Below are 19974 nucleotides of genomic sequence, written 5' to 3'. Positions count from 1 at the left end.
ATGTTGGATTTGAATATGAAGTGTGCTTTACACTTGCCTTACCATACCTATTGAATCCACATTGTCTTATCATGACCAGAACGTTTTTTTTGGAATCAATCTTGGCGTTTCTAACCAGCACCGTTGAGATTTTACGTCCCTGCTTCTTTTGGTGCTGCATGACTAGTACAAATAATTGTGGTGTTCTTTGAAAGAAATAATGTGAACGTGTGTCCATTTAAATTCTTGCCATGTTTTGAAGACATGCTGTCAGCAAGCACTTTCACTTAATTGTGGTTAAGGAAAAAAAGAAAGTAGTTGCTTTTAAAGAGACGTCTGTGTTGGGCAGTTTTAACATAGCAGAACATTAGCCAGTGCTCTCTGTCTTAAAAAGGCTAGCCGGAGAGTGATGAGAGATTTAAGAGAGTGAAGGAGAGGGAGACAGAGGGGGAAGAGAGAGACTTATGGCGCATTTCCACTACACGGCCTCGCTCGGTCTCATTAGGCCTCATTAAGCCTTGTTAGGACTGGCTCACTTTATGGCGCATTTCCATTACAGTTTAGGAACTGGGGTAGTATCTATAGTAACGCAGTGTAGGCGGAGCCATGACGTCATCTTCAATGCGAAACACAAAACCAACATCAGCCGTTAGCTGTTAGCACTCAGAGCTCACAGCTCCTCATATCTGTTCAGAAACTAGACAAAAGTTAAACAAGTACAAACCACAGACTGCCTGTGTCATGGCGAATACAGTCGCTGGTTTATTTATGTCTGTATAGGCCGTTGTTGTGAGTGTGGACGGTCGGAGCATATACTGCGTTAGCTTAGCCGATCTCCATTTAGAAAACAAGCATTTTAAAAGGTTTTTCGCCTGCCGTCTGTCTGCAGACTTGACAAAGCATTAATTAATGGTTTTTACTAAACGGTATCAGTATGTTGTTACTTCGGCATCATTTTGAAACGTGTATTACAATTAAATCACGGTCAAATATGTTCATCTTGTTGTAGTTGTAGCCCCCTTGCCAGCGATTCTCTCTCTAGTTTAGCATACTCAGCCAGACTCAGCCTGGTTGTTCCTGGCCCTAGAACCACGATTTTATGGGGCCAGAAAAACTGTGAATTAGGACCCGCTAGCCGGTACTTGGCCAAGTGGAAACGCAACCAAAAACGGGCCCTGCACGGCTCAGCACGCTTAAAGCGAGCTCCGCGCTGCAGTGGAAACGCGCCATTAGACCCCATTTACACGGGAACGTTTGCATTTACGCACCGTATGCGTTTTCAAAAAAGTCTTCCGTTCACACGCATTCGGTTCAATTAACGTGTCCGTTCACACGAGACCGCTGGAAACGCTGGAAACGCTGTAGTACATATGCCGGGCCTGTAATTGGCTCTGCTGCCGCCACAAAATACACCAAAAGCAGCGAAGAAGACCCCGGAGCATGGTTGCCATTGCCATGGTTGCCCTTCTGTTTATTCTCCGCGGTGGGCGGCATTTGCTCCTGATGTAAATCTCTCCGGTAGTCCACCAGCAAATGACAAACACCCACCTCTCCGCCTCTTCCAAGGGACGAGGGAACCATGCGGCAGAGTTTCCGTTAACATTTTTTTCCGCCGGTCAACATGTCCGTTAAGTTTAAATCTTCCGGACAAAATTAGAAAAGTGCGGGGTCAGAGGTCTTCTTTGTTATTTATTGAGCTTTAAAACAAATTGATAACGACTTATATATAATAATATAAGAATAATAAACGGAGCCTCTCTTTTCCTCCCCCTCTTCTGACAGCCCAGCAGCTGATCTCTGAGCAGGAGACGTGGGGAGAGGGAGACGTGGGGAGAGGGAGACGTGGGGAGAGGGAGGCGGGGCTATTTCATCGTTATCAGAAAATGATCGTATAGAGGCTTACACACGGAGCCGTTTGACCCCTCAGAGCGTTCCGTTTGCAGATCTATCCACCTTTGGACCCGTTATCGTTTGCGGGGTCCGTTTCTATCGTTTTGTTACGGCCTCGTGTAAACGAAAGGGCTATACGCAAGAGAAACTATGCGGATACAACCCTTATCGTCCTCGTGTAAACGGGGTCTTAGTCAAAGCGGAGAGGCAAGGAAGAAAGTGGATAGATGTTGAAAAAAAGGAACAAACAGGGAGTGAAAGCAAGTGAAGGAGAAAATATGAAGATGCTTACTGGCCTGGGTGACAGACGGAACAGAGAGATGAATTGGTGCGACTTCAAGTGAATGCCAAGGAACGGGAAGAGAGGGAAGCTGTGATGGGTGTATGTTAACAGCCTAATCATGAAGACAGAGAACTGCTGTAGCTGTCCGTGAAGGCTCTGTCCTGCTAATGCAGCGGGGCCAAAGGTGTGTGTGTGTGTGTGTGTGTGTGTGTGTGTGTGTGTGTGTGTGTGTGTGTGTGTGTGTGTGTGTGTGTGTGTGTGTGTGTGTGTGTGTGTGTGGGTGTTGTGTGTGTGTGTGTGTGTGTGTGTGTGTGTGTGTGTGTGTGTGTGTGTGTGTGTGTGTGTGTGTGTGTGTGTGTGTGTGTGTGTGTGTGTGTGTGTGTGTGTGTGTGTGTGTGTGTGTGTGTGTGTGTGTGTGTGTGTGTGTGTGTGTGTGTGTGTGTGTGTGTGGTGTGTGTGTGGTGTGTGTGTGTGGGTGTGTGTGTGTGTGTGTGTGTGTGTGTGTGTGTGTGTGTGTGTGTGTGGTGAATTCCTGTGCCGCAAGGCCAAGTGTGTCGCTTTCTTCCTATTATCAGTGACAGGCTCATTGATTGACAACTGCTGTTCGATTGGTCCCCAGTGATGAACAAGGCCGAGCCCTATTTTCCAAAATAACCTAGCAAGAGACTTAAAACAAAGTGACTGTTTTTGTTTTCTGTATTTTTTAACAGTGTGTTCACTCACTCCATGTGGGCCATTTTCCTGTAGCAGATATTGCCTAGTTTTCCACACTGCTGCACAGCTCCACAACATGGAGGGAGTTAGCCAGGCCCTCGGCCACTGTGCACGCAAACAAAAAACAAGTCACTACGTCATTAAAATGTTGTCATGCAAAATATGCTGTTTGCTACTTCTGAAATATGGATTTATTTCGGTTTTGGTCCGTCAAAACTAGCCATTTACTGACATTACCTTGACGTTTTTTTAAACAGTTTTTTAATATTTTATAAACCAAACACCTGAAGTATTATGAAAAATAAATGATGGGTAGATTTACCCATGGTGAACATATTTCTTAATTTCAGATCTCATATCAAACGAGTGTTGGTCATAAACATCACTTGCTAAATACCTTCTTTTAAAATAAACTGATTGTAGCCTGGTTCGCTTTGCAGGATGTCAAATACTCTTAGAAGTTCTTATGAATCATTGAGCAATACAAAATAACTAAATTAAGCTCTTTTATCCCCATGAAGGGAACACACTTATACTATGATTAGTTCTCCCATAAAAAATACTTAAAAGGGAGGAAACTCATTAGAATATTGAATAACTACAAACGATTGAACATAAGCCCTGTAAGAATATACAATTTAAGACAACATATCCATTGCAAAAATCTGTTTTCATGACCCGGCTCACTACCGAGGATCAGATGTAGAGGGGCCGACTGACTGTTTTGTTTCTTGCGTGACTCCTATTGTGCGCTTCACCCAGGACAACAGCAATATGATCTAATCTTATCCATATTAATTTGTCCTCGGCTAACTTTGTTGTTTTGGTTGTTGTTGCTTCTGAGAGGAGGAGGAGGAGTGGGAGCACCGACCTCCTTCCTGTCCTCTCGTATCTGTGTAACGAGCGGTGAAGAATGAATCCACTCTGATGTGTTGTGGCTTTTTCAGGCATGCAAACTACTTTTCTGATACCATCATGAATTAGCATTTGTTTATTTTTTTTTATCGTTATCCAGGAAAGCCTCTCGCAGCCCTCGGGGGACAGTGTTGCTCTTGCTGTTAGAGTAGGAAGCTGAGGGAAGGAAAGCTTTAAAATCATACGATGTTAAATCCCAACAGAGGGGCCCCCGAGCAAGGCATTATTTTTGAAATTTAGTAAGGAGGAGGTTGGAGATAGAGAGGGATTTTGTCACCGTTATGTTCTTTATAGGGGGAAAAACACACTTTTTCTGATCATGGCACATTTTGGTATCTGGAGTGCATGCCAACCCACATATATAACTTAAAAAGGTCCTGCTTTGTTTACAAACTCAGCAAGGTGCAAGAAGGTGGCCAACAACACACAGTTAATCTCCCTCTGGTGCACTGTGTGGAGCATTCATCACAGTGTAAGTAGTGAGAGTGGGTGAAGTAACTGGATTTAGCTAGCAAAAAAGCCCAATCCCCCTCTTTTATAATTTCCGCTCCCCCCATATACTTCATATATTCCCCTCGTGGATTGGTCTCACAGATCCATCCCAGAGGTTGCAACCTTGCTGAGTTACAAGTGGATCGCTCAAGTCCTGACTCAAAGCCATTTGTTGTATAACACTGTTTAAACTGCTTCCACAATAAATGATATTTGATGCAAACAAGCCAACACACACACACACACAACGCAAGCGGACAGCTGGGCACTGAGGCGACTCATGGTCCAGTCATCATCGGTCAGCATCATTTGTGCTTGTACAGCCACTTAGTACACACACACACACACACACACACACACACACACCCTGGAAGAATACACTAGGTCCTTGCTTCACAGTCAAGATATATATAGGATTGTGACGGTTTGACATTGACTTGTTCTCACCTGTGCACGACCCTGGAATCCCACTTGCGCATGCACAAACATAACTTTACACACACAGTCTCACACGTACACACACACACATACCACCATGTGCATGCAGATGAGTACATGCTTGCAAGTATACAACAATTGGAATTCAAAGAGTGATCACTAGTGTCTACTGCACTCTGCCAACACACACACACACACACACACACACACTCTCTCTCTCTCTCTCCCACACAATATCATCATTCATGAGGCACCTAGCCAGTCAGAGCTTTAACCTGTCCTTGTCTCTTCTGTTTGGAGTCAGCAGAATTGTCCACACACACACACACACACACACACACACACACACACACACACCCACACCCACACACTGACCCACACTTACTGACCCACACTACACAAACACGGTGAGACCAAGATGTGTTCATTTACATATATCCTTATACCACGTAGCTGGAATTTCCTAATGAAGGCAGTTCCTCATCCTTATCTGTTGTCAACCATTATGCATGCAAGCAAGGTTAGGGACCTATTGTGAAGGTCACTTTTTCATGACTTTCCAGATCGATATGAGTATCTGAAGTGTTACCAACCCACAAACTAAATGCTAAATATAATAGTAATGGACTGTATTTCCAAAAGTTATTGTACATAGACAAAGGTTGCCATTCAAGGTGCCACCAACATCATGTTGACTGCAAGGGCTGGGTATTGAACTTTGGACGACCCAGTCAGTATTCTGTCGGCTGCCTATAACAAAGGTTTCATCAAGACATTCAAATGTAGCTCTCTTTTCTTTGTCACATGTTGGCTCATTACAATATGACACTTATATCTGAATATTTCCACCAACGGCGGAGGACCACCTTTGCAAAACTGCATCATATTCTTCGCAAACCTGGCAGACAGTATAAGAAAAAGCAATGTACATGTTCAACATTAAAGTTTTTTTCTTATTGTAATCCCAAAATGTAACCTGAACATTAGACAAATAATTCTCCTTCAACACATCATTTGAGGCTCGCAGCAGCTCATCCTATGATGCATTATGGACAGTCACCAGGGAATGAAAAACGTTTTTTTCATCTCGGATTGCATGATGCAGAATGTGTCTTTTGCGCCTTCTAATGGTAGTTACATTTCAAGAAAATGTACTTAAGTCACTAAAAATGTTATGTTAGCTTCACTGCTCCCAACATGTTTGTCTGCATAAATGTGTGTGAATGCTGACTTGTAAATACGATTCGAGGAGTCGAAAATACTGGATAAAGCGCTATATAAATACAGTCCATTTACCATCTTGTGTGTTAGAAAATATTTGTAATGTCAAATATATAATCCATAATAAGCCTATCCATCTTTGTCCTTGCTTTGTGTGTGTTTGTGTGAGGTTTGGGTTGTGTGTGTGTGTGTGTGTGCGAGAGAGAAACTAATTATAACTGCTGAGTGACAATCACTTTAGCTCTCTAAGCATGAATAATATTGGAAGCAAACCGCTGTCGGGCAAAAAGTATATCTATAAAGTATTGCCCACAATTCATTTGAACGCCTTCATTTGCACACTATGCACGGCAGCGGAGTCAGCAGAACGTGTTGGTATAGAATATGTTTTCATTCAGGTGTAAATTACACTCTGTCTGATTGAATTGGGAGACTGAGTCACTCCCTTCTTGTCATTGGTCATAAATCAAAAAATAAATCTTTCCCTTTAGATTCTCAGACCGTGGAGGAGAAGGAAGGATGCAGAGAAGTTAACGTGCCAAGGGGGAAATCTGTGGGAGGGGAAAATGTTGTTTCGAAGACAATGCTGAACAATGAGGTTCATATCAGCTTTGTTATCCAAACAATAAAGTGTCACGATAAAGTTGACAGTGTGAAAACATCAGGTAGCGTCTTTGAGCGTTCATCCCAACTCCCAACCAAAATAGAACGGTATTACCAAATAAAAAAGACATAGTTTTAATGCACTTAAATATAAATGATAACATTCTGATATTAAAATCCATCTGAGCAGCGTGACAGTCAGGTGTGTAGGGGAAAAAAGATTATCCGCACTTGAAATGTACAGAATCTAATTTAACATCTCGATTGGTCTCCGAACATTTCTCTGTTCTCTCTTTGTATTCTTATCCCCCCCCCCCCACGTCCCCGTCTCCCCCCTTTCGTCTTCCGCTGACTGTTCCGCCTTAGCCTCCCTAACACCAATTATACTGTGTCAAATCCATGCATGTCAGTTTCCAGATCCCTAATCATCCCTCCTCTCTTTCATCTACAAATCCTTTGTTCCTCCCTCCTCCCCCTTTTCCCTTCTCCGTAACCTTTCTTCTCCTCTCCTCACCGCACCCCTCCGTCTGCGCCGTGTACACTCGGCCCATCTTCCTCATCCTCCTCATCCGTTTTCAATTTATCTGTATCACATTTACCTCTCCATATTCCTTTGAATTACTTTTCTCCTTTCCTATCCTATACCAATTTTATACCTCTCTCTTTTACTCGGGGGCCCCTTTCGGAGATGAACTGCGTTGGGTAAATATGTAATTTTACATATTGGTTTTTATGTATGAATAAGCCCTCGTGGGACTTTTCAGTGGAAGTCTCAAAGGTAATCTTACTTGGTTGGACCTTTCTTGTGGCTTTCTGTAAAACACATTGTTTACCTTGATGACGTGTTGGAGGGTCACTGGTTTGGTCTCCTCGAGTCCTACATCACACATCCTTTTGTGGCTCCTTTTCTATTGTTAGAACTCATCCACTGGCCAAATCTGTTCTTCTTTTGTTCTGTAGACCTATTTTAATTTAAGAATAGCACTGCTTACAAAGTTCAGCCATATAGCTCCCATAGCTGTCTTACAATAGAGTCCAGAGAGAAATAGCTCCAGCATGTAACTGCCCATAAAAATGCAGACTTTTACTATTTACAAGAGTACTACCCTAAAACGTAACCCTAACCCATCAGACAGTGCTGGAGACTTAATAATATTAGAAGAAAGCCTGTGGTCCAAACTGAGAGGTGGGCATTTAAGATAGGGCCGGACTGATGGAATGTACTATTGAGTTGCATTATGGGAAGTGTAGGATCAAATGTTTTGGAGGCTGACCAAAAGGAAGCATGCCCATTTCATTTTTCGCCACTTTAAAAAAAAGTTGGTTATTTTCCAACAATGCAAAACACAGTCAAGCAACACGACTATTATCACTTTGTTAATTACATTTCTTTAGGGCATTCATGGTTTAGGTTTTCAGTTTGTATTACCTGTTGACGTTGCCATCTTAGGGTAGGAATACCGTGAACATAGTTTAACACATGACGAAGGAAGAAACACACACCGTCGTCCGCGTTTCTGAAGAGTTCAATGTACATATTAATATATCCACCCATGCAGAGAAAGAGACAGTCAATCAATAAAAAAACAAGTAAAAAAGATTATAATAATTAAAGTAATAAAACAGCAAAATTGTAAGATAACAATAAATAATAAATAAAATTAATATAAATATTGTTAACATTAAAAGAAAAAAATAAATTGAAAAAATATTCCATGTAACGTAAACATGGTGCACCCCTTAAGGAAGATGTATGTTAGTTTAAGTAAAGGCTTTATGGTATTAACAATTCAGCAATGATCCCCCCCCCCCCCCCCCCCTCTGTGTTTCCCAGGCGGAGCAGACATATGGGAAGGTGTGTGTGTTGTGACTGTAGTAGCAGGGGGGCAGGGCTAAGAGAGGGAAAGAGGGCGAGGGAGGTAGGGGGAGGGGTTTGTTTATTTCTGTTGTGGTTTTTCTTTTTATGGTGACTGCGCCTCATGAGCCCACAGGGGAGAAAAATCAGGGAGAGAGAGAGAGAGAGAGAGGGGGACAGAGATGATGGAGAACAAGGGCAGATGGTTAGCAGTATGAGCGGCGGGCGAGAGACGGGAGACGAGCGCGGCGGGAGCAATGCACCGACACACAGACGCGTAGAGGCACAGCGAGCGTCAGTCCGCCGCTCGTTGCCCAAACAATGAACGTGCTGTGGTCGCTGCCGGCAACGCATCGCCAAGGCAACCGGAGCCAGAGGGGTGCGCACTGTGCGAGAATGGCAGAGAGAGAAAGAGAGGAGGGGGGAGGAGGAGAGAGAGAGAGAGAGAAAGAAAGAAAGAAAGAAAGAGAGAGAGAGAGAGAGAGAGAGAGAGAGAGGGTGTCTTCCTTCAATGGATAGATGCTTCCCTTCTTCTGTGTGTGTGTGTACATGTGTGTGTGGCTGATCATGTGTGTGTGTGTGTGGTCGGTGTGTGTTGGCGGCCGCCTGTCTGACTCTATGATCTTCTGTCACCATCCAGGTGAATACAAGAAGGATGAGCTGCTGGAGGCGGCGAGGTGAGTACCACTCTCTTTGTTTTCATTTGCCCACCCCCCCCCCCCCCCCCCCCCCCCCCCCCCCACACACACTCCTGCTTCCTGCCTTATCTCCTGCTCTTTGACACCCTCTCATGTTTTGACTCTTCCTCGTTTCCTTGACTCCCTCTCAGCCTCTTGTTCCCATGCTTACTTTCTTCTCTTCTCTGTTTCCTTTCCACGTCTTGTTTCCTCTCATCACTTCTTTCCTCGTCCCTTCCTTGTTCACTGTTTCCTCCTTTTCCCTCCTCTCTGCTCCTGCCCCTTCCTCTTCTCTTTGATCCACTTGTGTTTTCTGTTTCATGTCCTTGTTTCTTACCCTCCTCTCTCCTTTTGTGTTTGTATGCTTGATTCATCCTCTATTCCCTCTCCTGTTTTTCCATTTTGTTTCTCCTCTCCTTTTTTTCATCCTGTCCTTCCTTCTTCTTTCCTTTCCCTCCATCACAACCACACACAAACACAACCCCACACACACACACACACACACACACACACACACACACACACACACACACACACACACACACACACACACACCAAGCTCCTCCACTAGACAGGTTTTTCAGATCCAGAGAACATGTAGGCCAGGGACACTTGTGCATTTTAGAGGAATGTTATGGTTGCAGGCAAACCATGTGGGCAATGTGTTTGTGTGTGTGCACCATGTGCCTGTGTGTGTGTGTGCACCATGTGCCTGTGTGTGTGTGTGCACCATGTGCCTGTGTGTTTGTAGGAATGGCATAGCTTTCGTTTGGGATTGGGTGTGGGTGGCTGAGCGCTCAATGCCTCAACAGCCTCTCTCTGTCTATTCCCAGGCGCACGCACGCACGCACGCACACACACACACACACACACACACACACACACACACACGCACACACACACAGGGAAGCAGCTGGCTTAACATCGCAGTACCCCAGTGTATTATTGGGGTCAGCAGGCTGTTTAAGTGTGAACTGTGAACTCAGTGTGCCTCCATCACAGCTGAGGCACTGACTGGCTCAATGTCAATCCAAAGAAAAACATTTTTCTAAGTGTTCCTTTTGGTGAAATAACATGGCTTACGGGATGTTTTTCTGCTTCATTTTTTCCCCGTTTTTATTTGTGGGCCAGATTTTCCTTGCACAGGAGTAAAGCTGGTAAAATGGTTCCACATAGTCTGAGAGTAATGGAGTTGCTTGATGCATTGACTGAGCAAAGCATTATCATTAATGTCCTCGACAGCAGATGTATTACAGAAGTACTGTAGTAAACCTAGTCTGTCTCTTTAAGGCAGCCAGGCAGACAACAAGCCGGCATTACAAGTCTGGGTAACATTCAACATCTGAAATGATGTTTGTCTGATCTGTTAGCATTTATACTTTGAAAGTACTATTCAATCAAAATTGTACTTCTGATCAGTATTTTGATCGGTAAGCTTATACAAGGAGCGGCACTTTCCATATAACACCTACCTAATATATTGATATTAGAACAGCATTAACCAGTCCAAATGTAAATGTTGAGTATCCAAAGGCTGTTCTTCTTTGGTATTGTCACCATTAAAAAAAAAAAAAAAATTGCTCTTTTTGTCATTTCACAGTACAGGTACTATGTAACGAAATTGTTCCTCTGCATTTGACCCATCCTAGTGTTAGGAGCAGTGTGCTGCCATTATGTCCGGCGCCCGGGGAGCAGTGTAGGGAACGGTGCCTTGCTCAGGGACACCTCGGTAGCACTTGGTCTTGCCGGGACTCGAACTGGTGACCTTTCAGTTGCCAAGCCAAGTCCCTATCGACTTCGCCACCACCATTACCCATCGGCTTTGGTGATTTGAAGGCTCTGAGATCAGATAATCGAAAAAGAAGCAGTGGAGATCCAGTCACACTTAGAGATTTCAGAAAAGCATTTTTCATTTCTTACGTGAAAACATTTATAAATATTCAGGCATGGTTGTGAGCACTGTCCCTCGATGGCCACTGTAGATCATGTGTGTGAGATCTGACAATCTCCAAAAATATAAAAGAAGAAAATGCTACTCATGCTCCTTTTGAATGTGTTTTAGAAATAGAATCACTTTGGATCTGTGAACATGGTGATCAGGATACGACCTCCCGGAGAAGATGGTGAGGACTGTCTGCGTGCAACTCAAAATGTGTGACTGCAAGACTGTACGCTTAGCTAGTGCAATGACTGTGCACCTGTTAGGTTCAACACTGTAGTCCAGTTGGTGGAATATACAGCTCGAGCTGGTTTTCAGAAAAGGAACAAGGCAAAGATAATCATAAACTGAATGGTTGTTTTAAAGAGAGATGTATGAGATGGTTCACTGATACAGCAGTTATTTACATCATAAAGGTATGCAAAGAAAGCCACATGGCATTGAAGTTAACATGCAGTGTAAATAGGTAAATGTGCAATTGGCGGTCCACGGACACACAATGCGAAAAGTTAGTATGAGCCTTAAAGGTAGTTGGCAAAGAAAACTGGAAGAGTGAGAGTAGAGATTGGAAGTTGTGAATGTCTCTTTTGCTCAGAGAGTGTAAGATAGAGAAACAAAGAGAAGGAAGGAGAGGCCCAACCAAAAAAAGTGAGTGAGAGGAAAGCAACATAGGAGAATGGAAGAATAATCCTTTTCTTTCCATCTGACAGCTTCCTCCTTTACGGCTGTCAGGCAGATGATGGTTGGACTGGTCGCTGCCTTGGCAACCCTTTCCTGGTGGTCACACCAATGCCAAGGCAGTGAGCCTAGGGACCAGGAAACACCGATCAACAACATAACAAACTCCACTGCAACTAGACTTAATAGTTTTCCTTCACAGTTTTTATTTTATTGCAATCATTTTTACAAGAAAACACACACACAAAAATAGCTTTCAATCCATCCCCTCCAAACATCCATTTTCTTCAGTGTGTTTCTTCCTTTTCTTATCTCATTCTTCCTTATTTTCTCCCCCACACTCTCCTGCAGAGGAACAGGGCTAATCCTCTCTGGTATTGGATGTTTTCTATCTAATGCCTGGATGTGTGTGTGTGTGTTTCAATTTGCAGGAGTGGAAACGAGGAGAAGCTAATGGCCTTGCTCACACCGCTCAACGTCAACTGCCATGCAAGCGACGGCCGCAAGGTAAAGGCACTCAAAAACACATGCACAGTGTTAAGCTCATCATGTGTTCTGTTAAAATGCATCTCACGGTAAGTCCTCAGTGTGAAAAAAGCAACTGGTTCCTTCAAGGTTTTCTTTTTTAGACCAGTAAAGAGAAACAAATCCTGTTATTTACAGGTTGGATGTATGACATAATCAAGTCACTCTCCTGCAAACATGAGCAGCCTTTCTTGGTTGTTGAAATAAATAAAGGGAGACACAAACCTTTGACCCAGACACCAATAAAACGCCAAATAGTACATTTCAAGGTTGTTGACTGAGGCATACACAACCAACATGTGGCAAACTAAGCAGTGAGACGACAAACAAACTTCCGACTTCTGATCACCGCTTGTTTGTAACAATATGGCACTAGCCAGGTTAGCGTGCTATACATACATGTTCATGCTTATTACACAGGTGGATCTATAAAGTATTCACTTTTTACTCGCAAATGTTTCATTGCACATATTGAGCACCATTGCGTTTTTTTTTTTTAACCTAACACTTCTCAGAGGGGCGTGGCCAGCAGCAGCTCATTTGCATTTAAAGCTACGGACACAGAATCAGCACTTTTGAAACAGGGCTGAAACAGAGGGGTTTATGGCATGCTACAATTCATGATCGGTTTGGTTTTTCGAGCCAAACACTTCACATACTTGTTTTGTTTTTATCTGAGACCTATAATATATAGTTGAAAAATACTATAATAGGTGACCTTTAATCTTTTAGCCTGTATAATACTTGGTTTCCGTACCAATCCCTTGCTTGACAGAGCTTATCAGTCAGCTAATTTCAGAATGAGTTATTAATTCTAGCGTTGTTCGATTGCGGAGTATGGAGTGAGACTTTAGAGCATGAAAAATACTGGACCTGCCAAAGGAAACCCCTGGCAACAGTGAAAGTGCATGGCCAACAGAGGAAAGTGCTGTATTACATCCTGTTGTTCGTTTAATAAAAAGTAATTTGTAGGCACGGCATCCGCTCATGCGATCCTTAGAGAGTCCTGAGCCTCAGGTTGAGCTCTGTTGGGTCACAGCAAGCAAATTAGCTGGTGACTAATTAGTCCCCGGGATGGATAAGTGGACTTGTTTCCAGCTTAGTGTCTCCTCACTCCGGTGGAGGCACTCCCTGTATCACTGTTTCCATCCTGACAGAAGTAAAGACTGCTGCTGACCCGGTTTCTCCTCCAGAGCCGCTCGAGATTGAAGCTCCACTCCGCAGTGGCAGATCGCCAAACAAGTTTTGAATTCTTCATGAGTTCTAGCCGGACTCCCTTGGGGCGTATTATCTCTGCTGGCGTATTACGCGAGGACTTGCTCCACCTATATGATAGCAGTTAAAGCTGTGTGTTTGTAGAAGCTTGCTATTATTGAGAGATAGTTTCATATGAAAAAAGATTTGATTGGTCAGAGACATTTTTCAGAGATTGCTGTAATTTATTGGACGCTAAAGCAGAGCCTGTCGTATTTTTTGTTGGTTGCTATGCCAACTACTAGGGCCAGCAGGCTGCCAAAGCAAGGCTTTTACTCTGAACTCTTGTTAACTGTCATATAAATGCTCTAACAGCTTTGAAGAGGCTTTTTTCCTATAATTACGGACACTTCAGTGTTGTTGTTGATGATGCTTAGCTGCAGCTTGTAACCATCACACTATCATGCGCATGACTGTGAGAGAACATCCTCTAGATATAATCTGTGCAGGTGTTGGGATGTGATACCCTGAGGGAAGAACCCTGAAAGCCTTTTGAGATGCCGGGCACACACACAAGAGATCAGGGAAATGTGATGGTTCATAAGAAGATGAATTTAACCAACCAGGCGGCCAATAAAATTGGGGCTCAGACATATCCTAAATGACCTCTTCTGCACACACTGTGTTTGAAATGCTATTTAATTGCTCGGAAAGCAGTCATGCATGGTAAATATAGGAATATATATTGTTAAGCCTATGCAGTCCTTGTGACTTGCTCAGGGTAATTTAATGGGTTGAGGGGGATTTTGAATGAAGTGAAACTGAGGGACAGCAAACTTTCCCAATATCTTGTCCTAAAACCAAATCCATCAATTAATATAAGCTTGCTGGCATATATGAGTGTGCATACTTTAATATGTATTATGTGTTTGGGTTGCCCGTCTTATTCTTGTAAACGACATATCTCAAGGACGCCTTCAGGAAATATCTACCAATTTTTGCACAAAGGAGGAACTTATTAATTTTAAAGACCAAGACCTTGGTCTCTGTGAACTTACAAAACGTGTTGTCTATCCCTCAAAATGAATATGCTATTTATGACTATTCACGCAAATGTCTAGTAGGATAAAAGGACAAAGTGATAACAGTTTGATCCGACATGAATGTAAATTGAATGTTGACTGGTTGGTGGAGGTATATGCTATAGATTCAGTTTAGACTCACTTAAACTTCCTATTTTTTTTATTAAGGAAGCGTCACGGTTAAAGTACTTTTTGATGTAATTCTGTATATTTTATTGTTTGAGTAGTGTTTAACCGCTTTGGGATTCGGATCCATCCCAAAATGTAATGAGTTCTTTCTTTGCCATAAACCCTTCTATGAAGTTTTTTGAAAATCAGGCCACCAGTTTCTCCGTAATCCTGCAAAAAAATCTATCTGAAAACACGTCCTAACCTCGGAGGTTAATACGAAGTGATTCAGAGTGAGACGGATAACAGTGTGACACAAATACATTTTTTTCCAGATTAAATTCTTGCAAACATGCTAAATATGACAGCGTTGGTCGGGCACGTTGAACACCACTCAACAACCCACAGACACAGACACATTGTTTCAGAGGACACTAATGATAATCATGGACAAAACAGAGCGTGGCGGAATCCTAATGATTGGTAATGATGATGCTTGACTTAAAATTAAACAAGAGCCTCTCTCCCTATCTATTTCTCTCTCTCTCTCCACCCCCCCCCCCCCCACCCCCTCTCCTTCTTCCCTGTCTGTTCCATTTAATTAGAAGAGGCACAGGCTCTCTGTCTCCCTTACTCAACCACACACACAAACACAGATCTGGAGCATAAATGTTGATTGCATAATGCCTTTTGGTTGAATTAAAACGCTCTGCATGTACACAAACAGACGAGAGATGAAGGGGGGAAAAACAAGATTTAAGAGACAAACTACATCCCCAAAAGTATGTGGACAACCCTGACCAAAATACTGTAGTGTAATGTTAGGATCGACCCCTAATCACCAGTTATGAAGACTCTAAATGTGATGTTTTTTGTAGTGCACTATAGCAGGAGAACCGTTTTTCCTCCATAGCTCTAAATGTAGCGAGAGTTTTTTGTTCTGATTGCACGGCTCTATAGCAAAGTCATCAGCAGTATAACAGCCATATGTGTTTGTAAGTGAGTGTTTGTGAACACTCGGATGATTGAGGGCTCATCAGAGTGGGATATTATTAACACAGCTGAATGGAGAGCGTTATCAAGCTGCCTCTATTGAAACCTACCGCTTACTCCCACACACACACACACACGCTCCTGCAAACATCGCTGCCTCAAGGAAATAATGTCTGCAAACCTTCACGCGCCTAAGCCATATAGTCTGGCTTGTTCTTCCACCTCTTTCTTATCATTTATTTTCCTCTCTTATATGCTTCACTGCGAATGCTCCCATCACGACCAAGTAATGACTGACTGTGCGAGAAATTGTGTTTTCAGTTTTTCAGGGAATATATTTCCAGTTGGTGTTTCATCTGTTGTGGATGTGTGTTAGCTTTTTTTTGTGTATGTTTTTCGACTACGGTGAAGTTCTGATCTATATCTTACCAGGAGAAAATCATTGCACCCACTTGCTTCCTAGCTGGCACCGACATCAAATACACAAAGAAACTGAAGAGCAAGACCAAGACTCTGATTCAGAGGGATGAAGAGGAAAGAGGAGAACAGACTTCTATTGAAGTGCTGTTTACATGTTGATTATGGGAGCGTATCCTGCTGAGAGTAGCTCACAGGCTAAGGATTCATCCCTATCTGGTGAAAAACATTTCCAAAAGTGAACTTTTCAGGAAAAAAACATAGTGGATATTTGACTATGAGAAAGTCCACAAAATCATACAAACACTCAGAATCCGAATGAATTGTATTACCTGTTGAACAAATGTTGGTTAATAATAATAATAATAATACACATATTGTTATAGCAGTTTTAGTACTGAAATACATTTTCAATTCAAAACATTTCATATAAGAATACAAAAAAACTCAAAAAGTATAAAAACAGAAGATGCAATGAAATTAATTTGAAAAAAAATCTGATTATACACAGGGTGCGTACGGGTGCTGGAAATCCTTGAAAATGCTTGAAATTGTACGAGGTGTTTTCAAGGTTTGAAAAGTGCTTGAATTTTGGGAATGGTGCTTGAATTTGTAAATGCTTTACTTCGCTTTTTAGATTAAAAGAAAATAAAGAAGTCGGAGCGCGCTTAATTGCTTCGCTTTTACATAAAACATCCCCGCTCCGGCCAATGCGCGTGACCGGCAAGTGTTTTTGTTACGTGTGTGACCTGGGCATTCTGATGAGAGTGATAGATGACAGTATGCCAGGAGGTTGCCGTTTCAACGAGCGTTGGCTAGCAGAAGACAAATACAAGCCATGGCTAAGACGAGGGTCAAGCGAAGCCCAAGAGTAGCCTCCTGCAAAGTGTGCAACAATAACGATGCGAGAGTCTGCGCTGACGAGCCACACACCACACAAAAGGTACGCCATAGGAGAGCATTTTAGATTAGGCTATCGTTGCATGTAAAATACATGACACTTTTCTCTGTGCGCGGCAAAACAAGCTCGCCAAAATGGCTTCACTAGTCTGGCAGTATTTTAAGTGTCCGAAAATGACAATAAAATAGCGGTATGCAACGTGTGTGTGAAGCAGAAATCCTGCAGCTCCACCCGCTGTGACGGACCGGTGAGCGGAGCAGAACACACACTAAGAGTTAGACCTAACACACTTAGCTATTTGATCTACCTCTGGAACAAGCTAAACTAGTTATAAATATATTTATTCTTCACTGTTGGGTCACTCATTACTGGATCAGTGAGCTGCAGGAGATACTGACGGGCTGTCAGGAGAGAGAGAGGGGGAGAGAGGAAAAGAGTGCGCTTCCGCTAATTTCTCCCGTGTTATTATCCCAAGTTAATGTAAACTTGAATAATGTACTTCATTTAAATGTAATAATTATGTTGGTTGGTTGGTTTGTGGAAGCGCCAGTGAATGAGCCTCATTAACTGAGTTTTAAACATCACTTTAAATGGAAGATCCCCATAGGCCCCGCCCACTCGATCGGATCGGCAATCGGTATCGGCCGATACTGATTCCGGCGATCGGCCCCAAAATTGGCGATCGGAGCATCCCTAATAATTGTATATGATATGTTTTATAATGATTGATCATTAAAGTGTTATCAAAGCTGGTAAAGGTGCAGCTAGTTTGAATGACTTTGTATACTACAGAGTAGCTTGTGAATTTACTCCAGGTGGAACTAAAGTCTGATTTAACACTTGATTATATTTCACATCATTCATCCACATCTGTAAAGTAACTAAAGGTATTAAATACATGTAGTGGAGTCAAAGTACACCATTTACCTCTGACTTATGTTTATTGCCAACCTAAAAGTACCTCAAAAATAGTAATCAATAATGTATTGAAAAGTTATTTGGCTGATTGTTTTATATTGGCTCAGCCAGGTTATATGGGATGCCCAGTACAGATGGGTCACTCATTTTGAAATATAAACTTAGTTTTCTTTTCTAAAAATTTAAATTTGTCATCCTCATGTACAATGCTATTATGAAACACACATTTGGTTGTTTATAGCATAAAGAACATCTGATTTAATGTGAGGTAGGGAAATAATCATTTGAGTATAAGTATGTGTATATAAATATGTAATTTACAACAGCTGTAAGGTGCTTGAAAAGCTTGAAAATGCACCTTGAAAATGCTTGAAAAGTGCTTGAATTTGACTTTGGAAAAGGTGTAAAAACCCTGTATACATATATATATAAATGAGTCTAAATGTATATGGGGTAATGCTTTTTTTCCACTCCAGTTATATACCTAACATTAGTATTTATTTATGAATGCATCTATTTATTGAAATATTCAGCTATATTGAAAAGGTTCCAAGTTGCTGCACTCTATCCTGACATAAGGGTGACTGTTTCCTGAGTTTAACAATCGAATGAGGTTCTTTTGATCTTGTTGCTGACATTTCTTTTATTGAACAATGTGCCAAGAAGCCTGGGAACTCTCCCTCAGATCAGTGTGGAAGAAGTCGGGTTCTTGTCTTGGCGGAAACTTGCCCGTGTTGACAAAATCTAGGAGAACATAACACAAGGTCGTAGGAATGATGAATGACTTCTCACTGCAGCTTCAGTGTGCGCATAAATGTAAACTGATGCCCTGTCTGGGACAGATATTACACTTCGGCTCCTGCCAAACAAAGAATAGAAACATCCAGAGGCCTTTTGTTAACTGTTCGGGTGACAGATGACAAATAGGGTGACGAGAAGTTTTTAATACTCTTTTGTCAGTGAGAAATGTAACCCTCTTGTCTTCATGCGAGTCTGTGGCATGTTGTTGTCTGAGGGAGATGCAACCTCAGCAGCTCGTTGGTACACCAGAAAGAATTGGCTGTCAAAATGCTTGTTTCCGGAACAAACGAAAAACATCAAAGGGGCCCTATTATGCTCATTTTCAGGTTTCATAGTTATATTTTATGCCTCCACTGTGACAAGTTTACATGCTTTAATGTTCAAAAACATTTTTCTCATACTGCCTGTGCTGCAGCACATCTTTTCACCCTCTGTCTGAAACCAGAGCCCAGTCTGTGGGAGGCTGTGGCTCAGTAGATCCACTTTGAATCAGGGGGTAGCAAGTTCGAGTCCCACTGCAGTCAGCATGTCGTTGTGTCCCTGGGCAAGACACTTCACCCCAAATTGCTCCTGTGGGGATTGCCCACAGTACTGAAGTAAGTCGCTTTGGATAAAAGCGTCTAACAAGTGAAATGTAATGTAATGTCTGCTCTGATTGGTTAGCTGGCCGGCTCTGTTCTTATTGGTCAACCGCTTAGAGATGTCCCGCCCATTACGTACAGTGTGTTGGAGCGCTACCCAATGGAAGCAACCGTGTTACATAGTGATGCCATTGAAGTAAACAAAGGAGTCCAATAAATATGTTTCAGGCAGAGGGGGGGGGGAGTGTGTGGGAGGAAAACTCCCTCTGGAGACAACTTTAGGATTTAAGCCTTTGTAATCCATTGACTTGCACAAAAACCTATATAACAAACTACAGGAAAGGGAATACCCAGAAAAGGAGATAAGAGCCTCTTTAAGTTTTGATCTGAATGACAGCCATTAAAAACATAACAGGGCTGTTTGTCTGTTTGCTTCTTTGTGTTATTCCTGAAGTTACTTTCAGATTTGTGCTCGGCTTCAAACTTTCTGTGTAGCCTTCTGCTTGTGGGAAATGTCAGAGTTAATAGCTGAGAGGCTGAGCAGATAGACCGGTGATGGCAGAGATAGTGTGTGAGTGTGCATGGGGAGCATCAGACTAGCTGGAGGTTATTTATCTTCCAAGCCGTTGGCTGGGCTGAGCTGTCACTCCCGATAATGTGTGTATGAGAGCGTGTGTGTGCATGTGTCAGCCGGAGGAGTGGCACACAGATCTGCTAATATGTTTATTGATCCAGTCATCTGACACTACTCATCTTGTCGGCGTGTCCAC

General features: G+C 42.6%; 1 protein-coding gene across 2 annotated transcripts in view; it reads left to right on the top strand.

The window, feature by feature from the left end:
• Positions 1–19974, top strand: part of tnksa (tankyrase, TRF1-interacting ankyrin-related ADP-ribose polymerase a) — a 77564-nt gene that overhangs the window by 22277 nt on the left and 35313 nt on the right. For both annotated transcript variants that reach the window (XM_034123253.1, XM_034123252.1), the window contains exons 5-6: positions 9031–9067; positions 12116–12191. In XM_034123253.1, the coding sequence (XP_033979144.1) occupies positions 9031–9067; positions 12116–12191 (113 nt within the window). The remainder of the gene's footprint in view (positions 1–9030; positions 9068–12115; positions 12192–19974) is intronic.

This window comes from Trematomus bernacchii, unplaced genomic scaffold, assembly GCF_902827165.1.
Source record: "Trematomus bernacchii unplaced genomic scaffold, fTreBer1.1, whole genome shotgun sequence".
In the NCBI taxonomy this organism is placed as follows: domain Eukaryota; kingdom Metazoa; phylum Chordata; class Actinopteri; order Perciformes; family Nototheniidae; genus Trematomus; species Trematomus bernacchii.
This window is presented reverse-complemented; position numbering and strand designations above follow the sequence as displayed.